Source organism: Tyto alba, unplaced genomic scaffold (assembly GCF_018691265.1).
Source record: "Tyto alba isolate M040663 unplaced genomic scaffold, T.alba_DEE_v4.0 Super-Scaffold_1000006, whole genome shotgun sequence".
In the NCBI taxonomy this organism is placed as follows: Eukaryota; Metazoa; Chordata; class Aves; order Strigiformes; family Tytonidae; genus Tyto; species Tyto alba.
In genome coordinates this window covers 5,191,150-5,211,289 of record NW_024881272.1, presented here as the reverse complement: position 1 = coordinate 5,211,289, position 20,140 = coordinate 5,191,150, and the positions used below count along the sequence as shown (strand labels likewise).

At 37.3% G+C, this 20,140-nt stretch overlaps 1 protein-coding gene across 10 annotated transcripts in view; it reads right to left on the bottom strand.

Moving 5' to 3' along the window:
- RALGPS2 (Ral GEF with PH domain and SH3 binding motif 2) overlaps window positions 1-20,140 on the bottom strand; it is a 137,751-nt gene that overhangs the window by 84,941 nt on the left and 32,670 nt on the right. For all 10 annotated transcript variants that reach the window (XM_042805170.1, XM_042805172.1, XM_042805193.1 and 7 more), the window contains 3 exons: window positions 15,429-15,560; window positions 11,708-11,815; window positions 1,011-1,061 (listed from right to left, as the gene is read on the bottom strand). In XM_042805170.1, coding sequence (XP_042661104.1) covers window positions 1,011-1,061; window positions 11,708-11,815; window positions 15,429-15,560 — 291 coding nt within the window. The remainder of the gene's footprint in view (window positions 1-1,010; window positions 1,062-11,707; window positions 11,816-15,428; window positions 15,561-20,140) is intronic.

Sequence of the window (20,140 nt, the reverse complement as noted above, 5' to 3'; positions counted from 1 at the left end):
AAAAGCCAGCAAGATCAAATGGGAGGCTCTTTAAAGGGTTTAAAACAAACAAAACAAAAAACCCCACAACCAGAAAACCCATACAAATCCACACGGGTTGGGAAATAGCTTGCTGAAATAATGAAAGCTAAATCATGACAATGTTTTCAAGTACAGATCAAAAGGAAACATAAAAAAAATCTGTGGGTACACAAACTGTGAAATCAATAATCACAACCAAGATATTCAGCAGGTTTCTCCACTTGAATCAAAATATTCTTCAATGTGCCACAAGAGTGACATGACAAAAGCCTGCTACCAATAAAACAGCTTATGACAGTCTAAGGGTGACAATGGGCTGGAAGAGACTACCACACTACTGATAAAGTGGACAATAAACTGAAAAATAGCCCTTCAAAGTGCAAAACAATGCCCACAGGAAAATGCTAATGATAGAGAAACAGGGATAAACAAAATCATCAGTTACTATAAACACTGTGAAGACTCTGAAAACATCAGTTCAAGTCAGGCTGCAATCAGAAAGGAACAGGGCATTATATAAAAACAAAATAGTGAACACAAAACATCAATATATTATCCCAATATACCCACAGATTGCATCCATCTTGGATACAAGATGATGTTACAGCCATTTTTCTTTTTCCAAAAAAGGTATGAACCAGTTAGGGAAACACAGGACAGAATGAGGAATAGTATGAGGTATCAAAGGTGAAACTTACGACATTATGATCAGAAGAGTCAAATCAAGGTGTTTATCATTCAGAAGCATTAAAACCCAGATACTTCATCTCTAACACTAGCTGAACATATTTAAGTATCGATGCTTCATTCTTCAAGCAACTATTAGCTCCAGATATTTTTGTGTTATAGAACCATCTGCTTTGGAGCTATACGAACTGGGACAAAAATTAAGATTTACTGACATACTTATACTTTACAATTCCAGAATTTATACACTAGCATAACTTTTTTTTATTTAAATTTGAAAACAAAACCAATGAACTACTTACCTCTGGCTGAATTGCTTTAAATACAGGGACATCCATTAGTGTTATCTGACCCTGAAAATAAATAAAAAAGTATCATAAATTAAGCTCAAAATGAATCTTGCATTCCACTAAGTTGCTGTGCTGCATGAGAACTGTACTTTTCTGTTTCCTTTTATTATTTGACTTTCATTTTGTAGCTAATTTCAGAGGTTTCAGCTTCTACCACAGAGTCGTCCTGCAAAACCAGGGAATAAAGTGCTCCAAGCTTGACATTTAATAAAATAAACAAATTATGAGAAATTATTCCCAGGAGCATAATCCTGCAGTTATGTATGCAAGTCAGAGCTTGAACTCAGAAACACTATATAAGAAGCTATCCAAGAATACAAGAAACTAACTTCAGTTGCTCAAAGGCAGTTTCTCTTCAAACTCTGAATCTTAGCCTAGGTGTTACACAATTCTGTTGAAACATCCCTAAATTTTTTCAATCAATACCTGAACAACTAAATGAAGTAATCATTCAGTTGCAGAGCAACAGTTAAAATCTCACTTTCTGCAAGTTAGAACCAGTAAGTACATTTTTATTCTGGGATGTCTGTTTAACTTTGAAAAGTGTAAAGGGGAACTCAGAGTCAGAGACCAGGTTCTGCATTTTGAAACATACTCACAGAGCCTTATTTTAAGTATACAATTTAGGATTGCTGTCTGCCTATGTATCCCAAAGAAACAGACTGTCTAGTTCAAAGAGTCTGTAGGTAGCACAGAAATACCAGTGAAATCTGAGTCAGATACCACAAATACCCTTTCTACCATAAATCCAGGGACCTCATTTGGTTTCCTCAGATGGGAGCTGCACAGCTTTATTCCCACTTCCTTGAAAATGGCGGTTCCCCCCATGTATACACTCTGCAGTACACACTGACAGGTTTGTGACTCTCACAAATCACAATTGCCATTGAACGCCACTGTTAGAGAGCAGAATATCTTCTCCAGTAAAGTCAGCCTTACAGAAAAATTTTAACTAGGATGCTCTAGTTGAAAGAATGTAGGTGCAAAGAGATGCACCTGCTCTAAAGAGACAAGCAGTGATGTGTTTTGCCAAAGATGACCCAATCTATGTTTTGCAGCACATCTCCTTGATGTCTAAATCTATTTTCAGATAGGAATTCTGACATTATCAAACATTATCATAAAAAAAATATACAAATCAGTTCCAGCTTCTGTAACCAACACACTGGACACAATCATTTGGTATTTTGCAGTACAACATCACAGAAGTAACAAGCCCTTTATGTGTTTCCTTTTCACAATCCTTCTTTCTTGGGCTCTGCTTTAGTCAGCTGTTCCTTCTTTCAAACAATGTTTTAAAGCTATATTAGATTTTTCTAGTCTTGGGCTAATGCAAGATTAAACCAGACCAATTTAACTGAATCCACATATTCAACTACAAACAAGACAATATATGCTCACGAGTGTGCACATCTCAACTTCTTTGGTGCAGTAAATCCTGTACAAACTTTAACATAAACAAGACATTCTTGTCTCACATCATACGAAGCATATGATTTCTACCTACCATTCATTAATAGCCATAAAGTATTTAAATGCCAGCTTAAAAATGAATACCCAAACTACCATTTTTAAATGTGGTTTAACAATCAACTGATCAGATGCACCGTCTCAACAGCACAAGTTATACTGTACCTTAAAAGTTTAGATGAAATGAAGGATATCAGACATACCCCCAAGTTTGTTTTAAGCAGCAACAATTAGTAAGAATGGAAATTCAGGAATATAGTAGGCCAAAATGCTCTTTGCCTTCAACATAACTTCTCTATTCCCTTGCACCCACAGCAACTACGGAAAAAAAATGTATGTTCAACTTTTGCCAAAAACAAAAGATGCCTTCAAAACTGAAAGCAACCTTTTTAGCTGAAACCATTCTATTCCTATGAGGCCTACAAAATGAGACTTATTCTTGAAGAAACAAAAAAGTTTTCTTTTCCTAAAATTAAAGACACTTTCAGCATTTTTAGATCATCAAAGTCAGAAATACAGAAATCTTCACATGAAGTCTTTTTCCAAGAGGGGTAGTTTTATCTTGCCACAAATAGTACTGACAGTAACAAGTAATGCCTGGCAAGGGTAGCGGACAAATTTGTGAAAGTGCACCCAGACAACTTAAACTGTTCCAACAGTGGTTAAGAAGGATTTTGAACATGTGCACAGACAATGCTAGCAATTTTTCGTGTTATTTCCCACCTTCTAACCTGAGCAGGTTATCTGGGAAAGGACTAGGACTCTTGGACAGTGACAGGAGTACCACCTTGCCAAAAGTCACAACATGCTTGACACTGCTTTGCTATAGGTGAAGAGTACAGTTGGATCTTTACATTACACACAGAAGAGCTTTAGAAACTTGTAAGCATGTCACAGATGTCATTCTGGGTTACGTTACACTGCACCAGGGTAAGCAAATATGGCTTCACCTTGACAATCTACTGGGATGTCCTCTTATCTGAGATATCTATGTATAAGGCCCTTTTGAGGAAAAAAAATGGGCATGTTTTTACTGGGGAAAGACATCCAAGTAGAGGGAACAAGATTTTTTCTCCAAAAGTATGATATTTAAGAAGGGGGCAGGGAAAACACAGCTAATTAATTCCTAGAGTTAAAATGGACTTGAAGCTAATAATCAAGACGAGTTCAGAGAATACTTATCCTGAACAGAGTTGAGGCACAAGGTTACATTATTTATTTCTAAATCTTACTTAAAAGTTTAAGATGATAAATTGAGAATGTCTAAGAAAAGGGCTTCCCTATGAGGGCAGCACTTGTCTAAATACTGCATAGAAAGTTGTACCGCTGTGTAGGAAAAAGTTGCCTGATATTTGGGGGGTGGGGGGGTTGGGTGTTATTTCTAAACTTCCCACTCACTACAAAAGAGCAAATCTATCCTGGTTTTGTAAATCATCTAACCATGTATCCATGGCTGTGGAGGCACAAGCACCAAGGGATTATACTTCCTTACCCACGGAGAACACTCAAGAGACACAGGGACAGAAGGGAAGTATGGATTAATTTCTCTCACCTCATCCAATTCTTCTCATAGAGCAGCCACACATTACAGCAACAGTTATCTCTTCCTTTTGGTTTCCAAGGTGAACAACTCAGTCTTGAAACACCAGCCACAGACTTCAATCTCTAGTCTCCTGTTTGTCTGCTAAAGTATACCGAACTTTCTCAGAAATGTCTTATTTTAGATAAATACATGGTTGATTGAATGTATCCCTAGGCTTCTCAATAAAGGAAATTAATTAGAAAATTCATTGGGGTAGGCAAGGTGAAACCAAAAGAATGGGCACTTCAATAAAATTTGAATATAGGGTATATTTAAACAACCTCACAAAAGACCCACACATTTAACTGGTTGTTAACATTTCACTGCAAATCCTGCTCACTAAAACAAGATTACAAAAACAGTACAATATAAATGAGCCAGGAAACTGATTCATTGTTCACATAGAAGAGAGAATGCTTACAAGTAAATGCTGTCTGTCTTCCCGGCCCTTCAGAATTTGTCCTCTTAATCAACCGGAACTACCTTAGCTGAATCAGACTATTAGTTGCTTCTCTAGTGACTCCTAAACAAATTATTACTTTAAGACAGGATCAATACCCAATATTTATGAAACAAAGACTGTTATTACAACTTGACACCAGAATGTACATTTCAAAATAAGTGCATACTTTTTAAATGGGGATATTAAATGAGTATATTAGCAGTGAGGGGAAATAAAAAAAAGAAAAAAAAAAAAAAATCACTCAAATGCCAAAGTTCAAGATTCACGTTCATTACTAAAAAGATTTGAAATTGCTATTAAGTACATGACAATATTTTAAAAAAGCAAGTCTGAGAACTAAAAAACTCATTAAATTTTAACAGAGAAACTTATTTCTTCTAGTATCACATTGATATTAGGCTGATTTTTTTATTCTTTTTCGCTTGTTTGGTTTAGATATCTCACCGCTTTCACTAAAATCGGTATCAATCTTCAGTGACACTGTATCACATTACCACTTGTTAAAAAAACATCCCTTATTCAGGTTCCTTTCTTAGAGAGCTTGCAATTTCCATTAAAAGTTCCAAGCACTTAAATTGTTCACAATTCAAAAGAGGCAAGCAACAGATAGCTGAATACCTAAACTGATGGGTAAGAAGTCATTTCAGTTTGTAGATGACAGTGTATCTCACATAAGAGCTTAAAAATACCTTTGACAACAGAATTTTTTAAACATTAACTTATTCATATTTGTAAGTCTAACAGCTAACGGAATTTTTACCCTTTTAAAGGTGCTTGCTCTGTGCTAAATCAAAAATAAAGCAAACTGAAAAGCTGGCAGTCTAATTAATAACACTTGAAATGACAAAGCTTCAAAAATAATTTACAATATTTATGTTAGATGCCATTGTCCAACTCTGACAACAACCACCACCACCTTTTATCATGACCAAATCAAGGAGAACTTGAACCCCAACAAACAAAGCCACTACTTTGGTTTCTGCAGTGAAAGAGATACAAATGCACTAATTTTTCTCATTCCAGCTCCTTAATCCAGCCAATACAAATTCCTGGGTAGCTCTGTCACCTAAATGTGGTTTAATGTTTTAATATTCAAACCAAAAATTGTAAGCATTCGCATCAATTTGTTACATGAAGCAAGCCAACCATAACCTCTCTGGTTTTTGAGTTGTCAGCTCCATAGATTTAAAAAAACCCAAACAAACTAACAAGCAAAAAAAAAAAAAAAAAACAATTATATGGGCAATACAGAACTGTGTAACTTATTCTTACTTATCATTTAAATAAGCATTCTGACTACACGAAGACAGGGAAACTTGTTATTTTCTGCCTTTCCAGAAGTGATATGTCTATCAAGTTCACATATAAAAGTACTTCTTCATTGCTCAGACAATGAAAGAGCTGAATGGAAGTTTTGTGCTTATGTTTGCCCTAGATCCTAGATAACAATTCTAGAATATGATTAGAAGAGGTATGTTTTTAATGTACAACTAATATATTTCCCAATTCTGAACCACTTGAAGAACCCTACAAGAAAAAAACATCTTTTAAAAAGCGTGAATCATCTTGCAAATAACACACTGGAATGGTAGTTTGAAGATAATTTTTTTCCCCCCTGCACAGCCATGGAAGCTTTTGCATGTAATAGAAAGATCTTGCTTGGGGACAGTCCCCAACAGCCAAGTTCAGAAACATTTTAACTCTCCTAGATGTTGAGATGTTGGACTTGTTAACAATCAAGTACTTCAAAATACTAAAATTGTAACCACACAGCTTCATATACATATGAAGAGATTTACCCCTCTCTCAGGAAGATCTATCAGGCCAGAAATTTATACACAGATGATTAAGAACTCCATTTCAGTGTGCTGCTTCTTTGGGGAGTATGGAGAAACTCAACAAAATGGAGTTTTAAAATATTCCCCAACTCCTCTTTTCTGTGGATACATACAGATTACCCTCCTTCCATAAAAACCTGTAACTTAAGAACTTCTAGTTGCAGTTAACACCACTGCACTGAGCTCCTCTCCACACTCCTATATAAAAGTTCCCATTTGATCTGGGATATAATCACACCTTTCTAGTCCCCAGAGTTTCTCAAGCATGAACTCCTTCTATCAGGCTGCTGTACTAGAAGTTTTCCTGCCATGTACCTACCGTAAGGACAGTGCACTTCCCACAGAGCTCCTGGACAGAGACCCTCAGTGTGAAAAGAAAAACTGTTTCTGTCCGAGATGAAAAAAAAAAAATCAAACGTCTACATTTTGGTTATTGAAGAATACTGCCATAATCTGATTTTCCTTGAAGCCATATTGGTTCAAGCAGCACTTCATAAATTGTTCCTTAATCTGAATTTTTAGAAGGAATTATATTTAAGCCTTCCAAGTTGGCTTAGCACTGTCTCTCTGGGCTGCCAGAATACTTTTCCTCACTGAAAAAATAGCTAAGCCTCTGTTAAGCACTGCATCAGTAGGAGAATAATTCTGCTGTCCAAAATGAATGCTGGGGGATTAAAGTTCCTGTGTTGAAACTCTACTTGTTTTCTCAAAGTCCATTCCAAAACTTTTATCATTAATAGTTCCTCCAAACGCTATAATAAAGCTGTTGCTTGTTGCTCTCATTGAGAACATACTTATTCTTTAATATTCTTCTGTAAAAGAAAGCTAACAGGAACACATACACGCAGAAGTCCTTTTTCATCAAAAGCTCCTAGGGCCCAGTACTTTACATTATTCAAACTGCTCTGAGATGCACCAGACAGACTTGCCTCAAACTCCCTAATCCACCGACAACCAGCCTCAGGAGAGGCCAAAACCAACATTACTGCCAGGAACCGTGCAGCACAACTCACACCAGGAGCTGCACAGGAACTCGCAGAGGGGACTGTGAATCTGCCAGTCCCACACAAGAGAGAAAGTTCTCCTGGGGGGAACCCTGGGCCAGTTTAAGTTATTTTTGTTCCATGCAAAGGGGCAAAAAATGAGTTCATTGAGCCACACACACCTCAAAACCCATTTCTGCACTTTTATTACACACACAATGCAGTTCCAGAACTCGTGGGACCCGATTCCTTTACAAAACATACTCCTGGGCTCTTTCTTCAGAAATAAATCACTTGATACTTAACTGTCATAAGAATGTCTCTGAGAAAAATTCCTTGTTTCTTCTAAACTTTTTTTTTTAATAAACTTTATGTATTGTTTCTAAAATAAGCAGTATTCTTTTTTCCAGCATCCATTTGACAAAGCTTAACTGGAGTGAAAAAAGAAATACACATAGATCTTAGTGTGTGCTTACTTCGTGGTGCTCTCAGAGCCTGGGGCAAAGAATAAAGAATCCTTCTTAGATAACTAGGTGGAAAAAAAAGCAATGGATTTATACAGCTGCGCTTCCCTTAATTCTACCTCAAATATTTACACCACCGTGGCTAAGTTGAAGTATAAAATGGAAAAGCGAGTCAAAAAGTAATAAACAGTCAAATAATTAAACAGTAGCAGTCTAAGGAATAAGAATTTACTGTAAAGCAAAAAATAAATATTTCTTCAACCTGAGGTTCGCCAGCATCTTAATTTGGAGCTCATGTCCCCAAGCATTTTCTTTTTTTCTTTCAGTCTCACCAGCCCCCTCTTTCTACTGCCACTGCACCATTAACATATCCCTCCCCCACAAATTGTGCCCTGTACGCTTGAAACCACACTTCTCCCTTCAACGAAAATGGACAGCATTCACTGCAACTGCATCTACCCTGTACAAACACAACGGCTCCATCGGCAGGGCCAGACACCAGTGGGTAATCCTGGCACCAACTTGTTTTGTGGCTTTTAGCCGTTTAATAAAGAAGTGAGCAGTGATCAGCCTAAAAGCAGGTATTTAAAACAGAGACAGTCTCCTTGTTAGTCATAGCTAGAAAGTGGTCTGTAGAATCCTTAGTGGAAAACAAACGTGTCCTACTTCATACTCATTGAATGGGATTCTTTTTCCCCAAAATTTATGAAACGTGCAGGCATTCAATACATCCCCTGGAAACTGTTTTTGTAAGCTGCAGAGGGATAAAGCAAACTATAAATTTGCAACAGCAGCAGCTACGCCTGGAGATCTCACCTGTGTCAGCTGTAACTTGGCCCTTTCTAAAGGGGCCTTCAACCTTACAAAGAACTTAAATACACCCGGCTGGTAACAACAGTACAAGTGGATTATCACACATATATTACAATAATAATTTCCGTTACTGTTCAAACCAGACCCCCCGAAGGGGTAGTGGACTTCTGCTAGAAAGTTAGTACGAGACCGAACAAAGGACCATTACATGAAATGGCACACCAACTGTGCATTCAGGATAGTGTTAGATGACTGCCAAAGGGAAGAATAAGGAAATAAAATCACCAAAAGTATTTACACTTGGGCCTCTCTGACTTGGTAGGCAGCTTCTTGAAAATACAGCATTACAAGCAATAGTTTTTGTAGCCCAACTTGTCTCTTACCCACTAACTGACTGAACAGATCAAGTTTTGAAATAACAATGATGTGTCTAACAGTAGGAACTGAAAAGACATCTGTCTGTCTCACACTGGTACTGAAACCACTGGCATGAATCTTATTTCCAGTATCTCTCAAACTTATCTTTCAGATTTTTGCTCTTCATTCTCCAGCATAACTGTAATTGTTTCATCCGTACGCAGTGACCCGTTTTGATCAAAATGCAGCATACTATATAAGGTACAAGATGAGACTTCCCAATGCTGATGCTGACTTTATCAGTTAACTCTCATCTTTATGCTATCTATGCACTGGAATTTTTTAATTCGAGCCAAGGTTTCCTAACCATTAACTAGACAGCTGTCTGTCTAGCTCTTGTGGACCAACTTGCTTTTATTGCTGTTTTACTGGCCTTACCACATTATCTTTTCTCTTCATGAATAAGGCACTTAGCGCACAAATTATTTCCTCAGTTTACCATTTCAAAAAACAAAACAAAACAGTACTAATTCTGCAGTTTGTAATAGAATTAATCTGTTTCACTAAGTCATATAGATGCCAGCAGTCTGCACTGCATTCATTTTACAAGAGCTATCACTAACCTAGAAGTCTTCTCATACTTTAAAAAAGCACTTAGTAACATATCCATGCCCAATCTAAGAGGTCCATACCCACTATTATGATGAAAACCTTACTAACATGGTTTTGCATTCTCAGTGCTGGTATCCTCAAAAGCTTGGCTGCAGTGCATCACTGGCAGTCTTCAGATTAACACTGAAATCCAGATGAAGATTGTATACTTCTCTGTTATGGTAGGACTAAAACCAGGAAGAATATGCAAGTGGCAAATAAAATAAAAACAAGCATAAGGTTCAAAGGTACTTTTCCTCCAAGGTACCTACGATTTTGAAAAATTTACTTCTTTCTACAACCTTCAGCAAGAACTATCAGAAAAAAGCAGATAAACTTGCCTGAGGAAAGAAACATTAAGGAAGAAGTGCAGATGTGTATAGAAATATTGAAAAAGAAATTAGTTTTAACCTTGCCAAAGGACTGAATGCTGACTAACAGAAGTTTTGCTCAATTGTTCAGAATTCTATATATAAGACATTTCAGATCCGTTTACAGTAAATGAAACCTGGTGTGAAGAGCTAGATACTTTAAAAGGGAGGAGGCTAACAGTAAAGATGTTTTCTTTTGGGGGAATTGTGAAAACAGCAAAATTATACCAGGTAAAAATACAACCACAGATTCATAACAGTAATGTGAAATGTTTAATTAAAAAATACCTATTTGTGAGCGGAACTCTACCCAGTTTGAGGTATAACAGGAAAACAGTAAAACCACTGGATTTTGATAAAGGTTTTTATCTAGCCAAGTTTACTAAGTAGGAAATGTTTAGAACATCCATGAAAGTAAAAGGTTTCTGCACATGAGAGATGAAGGATTAGACAGCAGAGGAGCATAAGGATTATGAAATGCAATACAAGACAAAGCACCTTTGTGTATTTTGCTGTCCAATTGAGTGACAGTAACTCCACAGAGACTAAGTGATCTACTCTGCCACTCAGCTGCATCCACCACTGGCTAAACAGCAGAGCCATTCAAAGGAACTTGTAGCTATTATGGCCTGAATGCATAATTCCACTTGAATTCATGCCCCTAGCCCCAAATTCCCTAAGTACTTAGATTTCCTTTATGTAGGGAAATCATAAGATAAAACTGAAAGGATAACCAGTCCCAAAAACAACTTCCCATGAAATGTAGGTGATTCACTGACAGCAGAGCAAGGAAGAGGCCTGAACCACGTGACTTAAATCTCAGTCAGTAATAAATCCCATTAACTATCCAAGAAGAATTTAATGTGTAAGTACCACTTCATAATCCAGATGCTTTAAATTTTCAGTGTTCTCATTAAAATCAATTTATCCATTAATAATTAAATGAAATAGTTATTAACGACTGAAAAATAGAACTAAGTTAATGGGAATATCTTGTGATACATACTCTCACATATTGATAATCTCCTCAGGACAACTCATCATGAATCTCATCACTTGAATTATAAATGCTCTAAGAGCAATAGCTTATTAGCAATCTTTCTAGTAACACAGCTGAATCACTTAGAGGGACCATCTGTCATCTTCACCTCTACAAGTAAGGTAAAGTAAAATAAAATAAAAAAAAAAAAAAAAAAAAAAAAAAATCACCCAATGTTTTGGTTAAACGTTTTTATTCATTTGTTCTTGGTTCTGCAGGATATCCAACTCATTATTCTGTACCATTGCACCCAAGAGGAAAACACTCCCTAGATGTAAGAATTAACATGGTTAAAAATTAAAACACTTCCAGAAAAAGGTACAGATTACGTATATTCTTCCAACTAAAATATGCATGTGAGGATTAAGTTGCATCATACAGATGTAAGAATCTTTGGTGTATGTTAGATGTAAGAGTGTGGAAAATGCCTGGACAACACAGCCCAAAAAGATCACTTAACATTAAACAGCGACAACGAAGAACTATAGTGCAGGATCCATTTTTGAAACCAATGGACAACAGAAATGATGCAAAAAACCATACCGAAATGGAGAAGCAGAGGAAAAGCTGCCAAAAAGATTCACACACCAAGTAACAAAAATTAGTTAAATTGCTTACCGCATATTCTTCTGGCGTAACCTTTAGAACATCAAATACCACTGCATCAAAGCTCTTCTTCAGTTCAGCTGAACCTTTGTCACTCAAGGATTCAGAGCTGCTACTCTTCTGCAGAAACAAACAAAAACACTGATGATATTTTGATTCTCTCCTCTTTTTTTGTTTTTACACTCTGAGAAGCAAAATATCTCTTCAAACATCACTGTCCGCAGATTTTTTTCTATTGGGCAAATGATCAATTACAAGTCAGTCACAGGACATGTGTTCTCCTGACAAAGACCACTGAAATCAGAGATAAATTGACTTCAATAGATTTCAGAGATGCTCATCAAAACACTACATTTACATTGCAATGTATAATTAAATTCCAATTTTGTTGACAGGAAAGTTAATAACAAAACAACTGAGTCAGACTGAATTTCAAATAGAAAAAAATATCACTATGGCAAAGAAAAAGACAAGGTCTGCCCCAAAGGAATAGTTAACATCAAAGAACCATATCAATCTCTTCCTGTTACTCTTAGAAGCACTAAAACTTACAAAAATGACACTGTGATCTATGTATGTGTTCCTGTAAGATGGGTAGTATAAACAATTTCGGGGGTTTTTTTTTAAATGCTAGTAATTCACAATTGCTAAAGAATATCATATCCTAGATTATTATTCTATGAATTTTTATCTACAGCAATTCAGCTTCCCTGAAAAATACAAATATGGTTCAATAAATGAACACTTTGAATGAAATTAACACTTCATTTCCTATGTTTCATATATTGAAAATATACATATATGAAACATGAGAGCAATACACCTGTGGTAAGTGTAACCACTTCTAGTATATAGATGCAAACCTCGATTCTGTTCAGCCATTACAAGAAAGAAGGGGTTCTTCGCATGGAGATTGAGACACCGCATCCCGATGTACGCTTCACACCTGAACCCCATGCAAACTTATTACAGAAACAGGCAGACAGCATACAATCACTACGCATGCTATGCATGGTTTTTGCTTCTTAGTTTCCTCTCACTTTCAGAAACTCAGCATAAAGAAAACTCTCAACTAAAAGGTAAGAATAAGGTGAGACACGTAGACAAAACCATCACGAAGGACCACAGTTACTACAGGCAGTAACTACATCAAATTTAACACCACTTTTTCAGCAAACAGCACGCTTGCCTGAAGCACCGTAAGGCACCTGCATGCTTCAGCAATAGCACAGCCTTGACGTAAGCGCTAACAGAGCTCCCACAACAGTTTTGCTAATACTTTGCTTGGAGCAATTAGAGAGAAAGAAAACTAGTATTGGTGAACAGAGCTTATTCTCGCCATAGCTGGGAGCTCCAGCTCAGCTGTGGCAGAACATACTGAGCATAAACCAAGACCTACCCAGTCTTATGTTGGAGACTGACGTATCCTTAAGCACTCTATGCTAACCACCATCACAGGGGGATACCTCCTAGGAAGCTGAAAAGATTAGACTTTGGCCCACATAATGAAGGTACTTTCTGATCATCTGTGTAATTTTACCGCTAATGTTGACAGTTTTTAAGACTGTGGATAGTGGTCACATACACAGCATGCACATGAATGACCACTTCACCAGATCACTTCTGGTGGAAGCCAAATTTCAGCACCGTTAGGCTGTACTTTCAGTAACACCTGCACCATGTCTGCTGATGCCAAGCCAGGAGGGAAGATATGGTCACTGATGCTGGTAAATAGTTCTACTGTGCCAACATCTTCTCCTGAAAACCTAACAAGGCAGTATTTCAGGGCTACACTGTATGTTTTGACTTTGGCTTCCCACTCACAGAAACAAGAACACTTGAACTCCTTGAGAATTCAGCCAGCTAAAATAAACCTGTTCATTTTTAAGCACTTTTGTTATAACGACATATAAAGAAAACACATACTCATTTAATACTCGTGTCTGGTTTTAGTTAGGTTCTTCTAACAGTACCATCTCTCTGAAGAACCTGTCTTTGAAAACACCACTAAAAACTCCAAACCAGACAAGCACTTTCAGTAACCAAAATACTTACAGAAACATTTCAGTTAAAAAGTCCTCCCTCCTACTGGTTAGTCAAGACAGGGGAAAAAAAAATAACACTTGCTGAAAGCAGATTCACATAGCTTTGCCAAAATAGATTTTACTTATCAGACATCATGTAAACATTCAAGACTATCTTGTTGAGTAAAGAGAGAGCTTTCCTCCAAGAAAATGTTTCAGTTGCATGCCAACAAATGGTCAATCAATGATTCATAACACAATCACAAGAAAAGTACAAGAATGCGTATCAAAACAAACAATAGTCTTGGAGATAGATGCTGGCTTTCTTGTTTAAAATTACAATACTTATAAAATTGTCCTGGAGACCACATGAAATTGTGCTGATTCCTTTTGATAACACTCCAATTTTCCTTTCACCTTGTTTGTAGTACTTCCCATTTCCATATGCATATACATGTGGATAGCACTTGCAGCCCTGCTATCAAAACACATGCAAATATATAAATAAAACATCTTTGGTAAGGTCCAAAGATTCATTCAAGGAAGCAGCTGTTTTCAGGACTTTGTGGCTCTCATCACTACTGACTGATACCTTGACTTTTGAACAAAGGACAAATGAAGAACGAAAGAAAAAAAAAGACAAAATGAAATCCACTATGGTAAAAACATGTTTCACACTGTGGCAAAAGCAATAAAAATAATATGCATCAGCATTAAAGTAACTGTCTACCCTGAACAGAAATCTTAGGTTAGTATTGTATATCTGTACAAGCCAAAGCATGTATTCAGTCACCCTAAAGAAGAAAGACAAACAATATATCTGGGAAGATCACTCAATATACACTGAAGGCAGATTTTTAGTTCACTTCATCCCAGTACTACAAGGCATTAAAAGAACACAAAAAAATAACAAACAAAAACTTGAAGAGGGAGTGATTTGCAAGAGTTTGAGGGGAAAAAAAACAAAACACCCCAAAACCAACCAGGTCTTGCAAACCCTCCAACATTGCTAAGAATTTAGGAATCAGTCACAACTCTCAAAAGCTCTTAGCAAAGACAATTCAGAAAGTTCTGGTACTAACTTCACCCCACTCCTTAACAAGTGACAAATGGAAAACTGTATTAACTTCAAAATAAGAGGCATCAGCACAGGATGCCAGCTTCCTCTGCCTGGCTGATATACACACTCTTAACTCATGAGCTATTCAGTTTTAGACAGCAGAAACTGTGGGCAGGAGAGGACCCACACCAACGCCTCAATGTAGTCCAGGAGACAAAAGGAACCTTATTCCAGTGCTACAGTGTCAGACTGCCCCTCGGCACACACACACATACACAAATACCTGTCAAAGAAGGGAACACTTCCCACAGGCCTTGCCAGCCCAGCTTATTGCACTAAGAGCACCTATTATTGTTAAAACTTGAAGAGAAAAGCTTCCTTGTCTGAATTGAAGAGAACATAAAAATGAAAGAAAACATAAAGGCAGCTTTGGCTATGGCAAGGCTGCAAATGCTAGCTCATGCTTTATTTTGGTATACAAAGGTCAGAACTTTGAGTTATTCACATTGAAACTGGGGCTTATGAAACCAACACACAAAACAAGAATCTGCTGCATCAGATCTGTTAAAAGAAAAACTTCCATTTTGGTGCATTTAAAAAAAAGGAGTACTTACGGTCTTAAGTATCTACTGGGTTTTGTAATCCTTACCTCTGAAGCAGTAGCTGCAATATTAACACTGCTTGACTGTCCGTTCATTAGGTCCATACTGCCCACACCATTAATCTCCGGCCCTACATATACAGCAGCAGGATCATCTCCAAGGCAACCGAATAACCATTCCTACAAAAAGCAAAAAAGTAATCAGAAAGCATTTTATTCACACATTTTAAGCAAGATTCAGTATCTAAAAATCCATAACAAAAATAAAGTACTTCCAAAATGGCTACATCACTTTGCGGTCCAAACTTTAGATTCAAACACATATTCTAAAGTTATCTATTTAAAGCCAACAAACAATTGAAGGTTCCATTACAATCCATTACTTACTGGCAGTATAGACTTCTGTATAATTTTCCAAACTATTTTCCATTCTATATACCATGTTTCGGTATGTAAATGTATGCATTAATCCTAACTTACTTAGGCCTGCAACATCAATTCATGTATGATTCTTTTGCTTTGACTACCAACTTTAAATATATTCCAGATGTTAATTCTATCAGATAACTTCTTATAAGAAGTTATCCACTAATTTCCTATCTTATATGCCTATTCACCAGCTTCAAGTGAAAATTACCACATTAAAAGCAATTTAACAGTACAAGTGGAATTTATACTTTTCTCCACAAATTACCCAAATTGTTTAGTTACAATAAAACAAAAAAAAAAAAAAACCAAAAACCCAACACACCACAAAAAACACCACCACACAAAGGAAAATGCCACACACTAATTTTCAATGCATCCTTGCAAGAATACTATTACTTTCATTTCTACAGTGAAAAGGCTGCAAAGAAATTGAAACCTTTGGCATCCACTCCAAAAACAGTAAGACTACCTGATACCTAAGCGTTACAGAGTAAAAGCTGGCTTGGGCTTAAGTTTCATGAGATGCTAGTGCCCCCTAGTGTGAAAAGTATTATAAATCCATTTTCATAGGTCTATGTTTATAACAGGTGTGATTGGTTTCCAGACTTGCTATTACTTATGAAATGCACTTTAGGTTTGTAGTATAACTCAGAGCTATTACACAGTCTGCAAATAAATGGAGAGGTGACAGGCAACTGAGTAATACCACATGACAAAACAGTATTACAGCATCTCATACTTAAGAGCTCCACATAATAAAACAGAGTAATCCAAAAAGCTTTTTCTCCAAGTGACCCAAATCAGGTATGTCAGGTAAACAAGCCTGGAAGGCAAGAAACTGCCATATTTAAATAATAAAATATCCTTGAAAAAAGCAGTAACTTTAAAGTGTCATTGTAGGAATGCAATATGGAAAGAGGGCATCTGAAAGAGAGCATATTTCAGTCAAACACTATAGCTTCTAGGTATTTTGGGGTATTAATATTCCCCATCTGAACTACATTGAGCTGTACTTCAGAACAGCCATGCACATTCTACCCCTTCTTGGTTTTTTTTTGGTTTTGTTTTTTTTTTTTTTTTAAAAAAAGTGATGGAACTGTCTCATGCACAGGCCAGAAGATGCTACATTTCACTTTAACATTACACTCCCAGCCCATATGCTATAATTAAGATCGTGTTTCCTCCACTAAAAATACACTTAACTGCACTTAGATTTTAGCTGGTATTATACTAACAGACCATACAAAGTGAAAAAATACCTCATCTTTTGCTTGTGAGCGTCACTGCTGTCCTGTCCTTTCCTACCTCAATTACCCTTCAGATTGTCTCGTGGAATATTTTCAAATGCTCAGCTCCCCAGTGTCTCTTTCCTATAGCCTTTTCATTTACTGAACTGAAAACCAAGGAAATAAAACTCTTAACTGATGTGCCATAATTTTCGTTTATGCATAGACAGTAGAGGACAGAGGGATGTCATCTCCAAAACCAGTTTCAGGCCCTCCACATGTTCAAAATGGTACACTTGTCCCATTTTGATCTTCTTCTCTGCTGAGAAAACTACCCTTTAAAAATTTGTATTTTTTTTAACCACTGTAATTATAAGGAAAATTGGCACTTTGCACAATTTTGTCATACTATATGGCCCATAATTGTATCATAAAGAGTCAATCTTAATCTAAAGGTTATATATTTAACCCCTGTCTTGCATATATTTCAGTGTTGCCCTTCCCCATACTGATGAGGGGCAACAAGGGGAAGAAGTGTTTCTGATGAAGGAAAAGTAAAAATTGAAGTTTGGTGGGTTGCTGTTTTTTTGGGGTTTTGTTTTGGGTTGTTTTTTTTTGTTTTTTTGTTTTTTGGGGTTTTTTTTGTGGAGGGATTTGTATGGTGCTATTTAAAAAAATTACACATATCATAGAAGTTCTATGGAGTTAGCAGAGAACATCTATGGAGTTAGCAGAGCCACCTCAGATAAACAAGAGCAAACTAATTCGTCTATAAGCATGAGGGCTGAAGCCCAGTTTCCTAATGATTAGTCTGACATAACCCACAAGTACCCAGACAGGCCCTAGCAACTTCCCCCATGCCCCCGTATTTCCTCATTCACTATCTCAAGCCTTACCCTTGGTCCCTTAACATAACAGCTCCAGTTTGCTACCTGTTTCCGAAGCTCCCAGGAGTTCTGTTTGCACCTGCCCACCTGTTCTGAGCACCACCAGACCGCGAGGCGTGAGGCGCCGTGCTGTCTGAACACAGCACATGCCTGTCCCCCGCACAGCAAGCTAAATGGGATGGGTGAGCCTGGCAACCGCGTGACAGCCTGTCACCCTGTACCTGGAGGGTACAGTGGTCGTGAACGCTGATCCGGGTTTTCCTTTTCTACCCACTCACCGACTGCGATGAGAATTGTGAGAATTCTGTCCCTTAGTCAAGTACGGTTGAAATTGGCCACCATGAGGAGAAGAGACTCCTATGAGGCACATAAAATGAAAGGTGGGGTTTCTAATTACTTGGTTTTCAAGTAAGTAGAAAATCACTTGGAAAAACCCTGCAAGCAAAGGAAATCAAGATTGCAAAATACAACATCTGCCAGTCAGGCTGTATTACAGCAAAACTGTCCACACGGTGTTAATTTTGTACCCATTGCTGCATCACAGCAGTATGTTTGAATACATTTATACTTTTTCCCACTTCGTGGAGATACAGTAAGGGGCAAAATTACTACTGAACTGCTATAAACTAGCATTTATCACCTTTAAAGTTGCTGAATTTGCAACATTTACAAAGTACTTCTGAAAACTCCTTTAGACATGAGAACATCACCGCTCCCAAAACAATAAAAAGTCACTGCAGCAATTTTGGCCAGTGTATCATTTAAGACAAATACTGAAAAAACCCTAACACTGGAATAATTAAATCATTTGCTTGCTATACGACCCTTCTACTCAGCACCAAAATAAGTAAATAGCAATATCAGAATGTGATCAACAGCAGGGCTGTTCAGAGCAACATAGCTGGCAATGTGAAATGACTGTCACCACACCGCAATAGTGAGTCACACAGTTTTCACTGCATAGCCTGTATATCCAGTTACAAAAACTGAATTACACTGAGTAATTTGAACTTCCTGTCTGTTTCTGCTCTTCAATTTAATAAATGTCTTTGTGCTCAGAAATGCATTAAATGTCGAATTGAAAGTGTTTTATACAACGCATAAAATACTTGAGCATGCATTGATGCCAACCTGAAGCTCGGACACACTATGTGGTATATCTTCCTACCTCTTCATGCCACACATACTGTGCGCTAAAAAGCAAATGAAGAATAGTGATAAAAAGATTCATCATACCCAAAGAATTAAAATGTCCAGACTAAGCAAGGTCTGCTGTGTTCAATAAGTCTGAGTTTTTCTGCAAATTCACCCAGAGCTGTATTTGATGATCATTCCATTACAGTGACTGACCTATAAACCCTCAAAAAGGCGGCTCAGTGGAGATGAGCAAGGGCAACATGCCCATGAAGCTCAGGGAATAACGCAGGGTGTGACTGACCACAGCTGTTGCAAAGAAGCTGACTTCATCTCAGCAAAGGGACCCAAAGGGTGGCCTTTGTTTTAGCTAAACAGCTGTATCAGTTGAGCAGATCAACTGACTATATTACAGTTGAGTGAATCATTGAGTGGTGTAAATGTTTCCCCCTGAGTTAAATAAAAAAGTGAATGTCTCCCTGAGGTAGCTAGACCAGCATGGGGGAGCAAATACACAACTCAGCCCAACAGAGTACAAAAACTAAATAACTAACGAAGGAATTTCAAAGAGAGCAACAAGCTTGAGCTGGCTTCAACCCACATCCTCCTTCTGGGTGACTGGGCACATCCAACATCGTGACAGTGAGCGTATTCTAGAGACCAGTAACAGGGATCACATTGGTATTGTGTTTGAACTGTTACACTGCAATTGCTAGATTTTGCTAAATTTAACTTGCATTTGTATTGTGATTTCAGTACATTTTGTATCACTCTGCTAAATCAGAAATCCTCTGTAACATCAACTACCTTCTAATAGCAAATTTAATATGAAACATTACACCATCCATGTGTGGAATATCTAAATGAACCTGGTCAGAGAGTACTGGACTCTGACACGTGCCTAACAGGACACCTAAGCCTGACTCCCTTCCACAGCAGAATCCAGGGATATTCTTGCCTCAATTTGGGTCAAACACTATCCCAAAAATATACTGTACAAACAGCTTTTTAAAAGACACCCTTAAAATTACATTAAAAACTTCCTGTCTACAACAGTACAAAAGCTTTGAGAAAACAGAGCCAC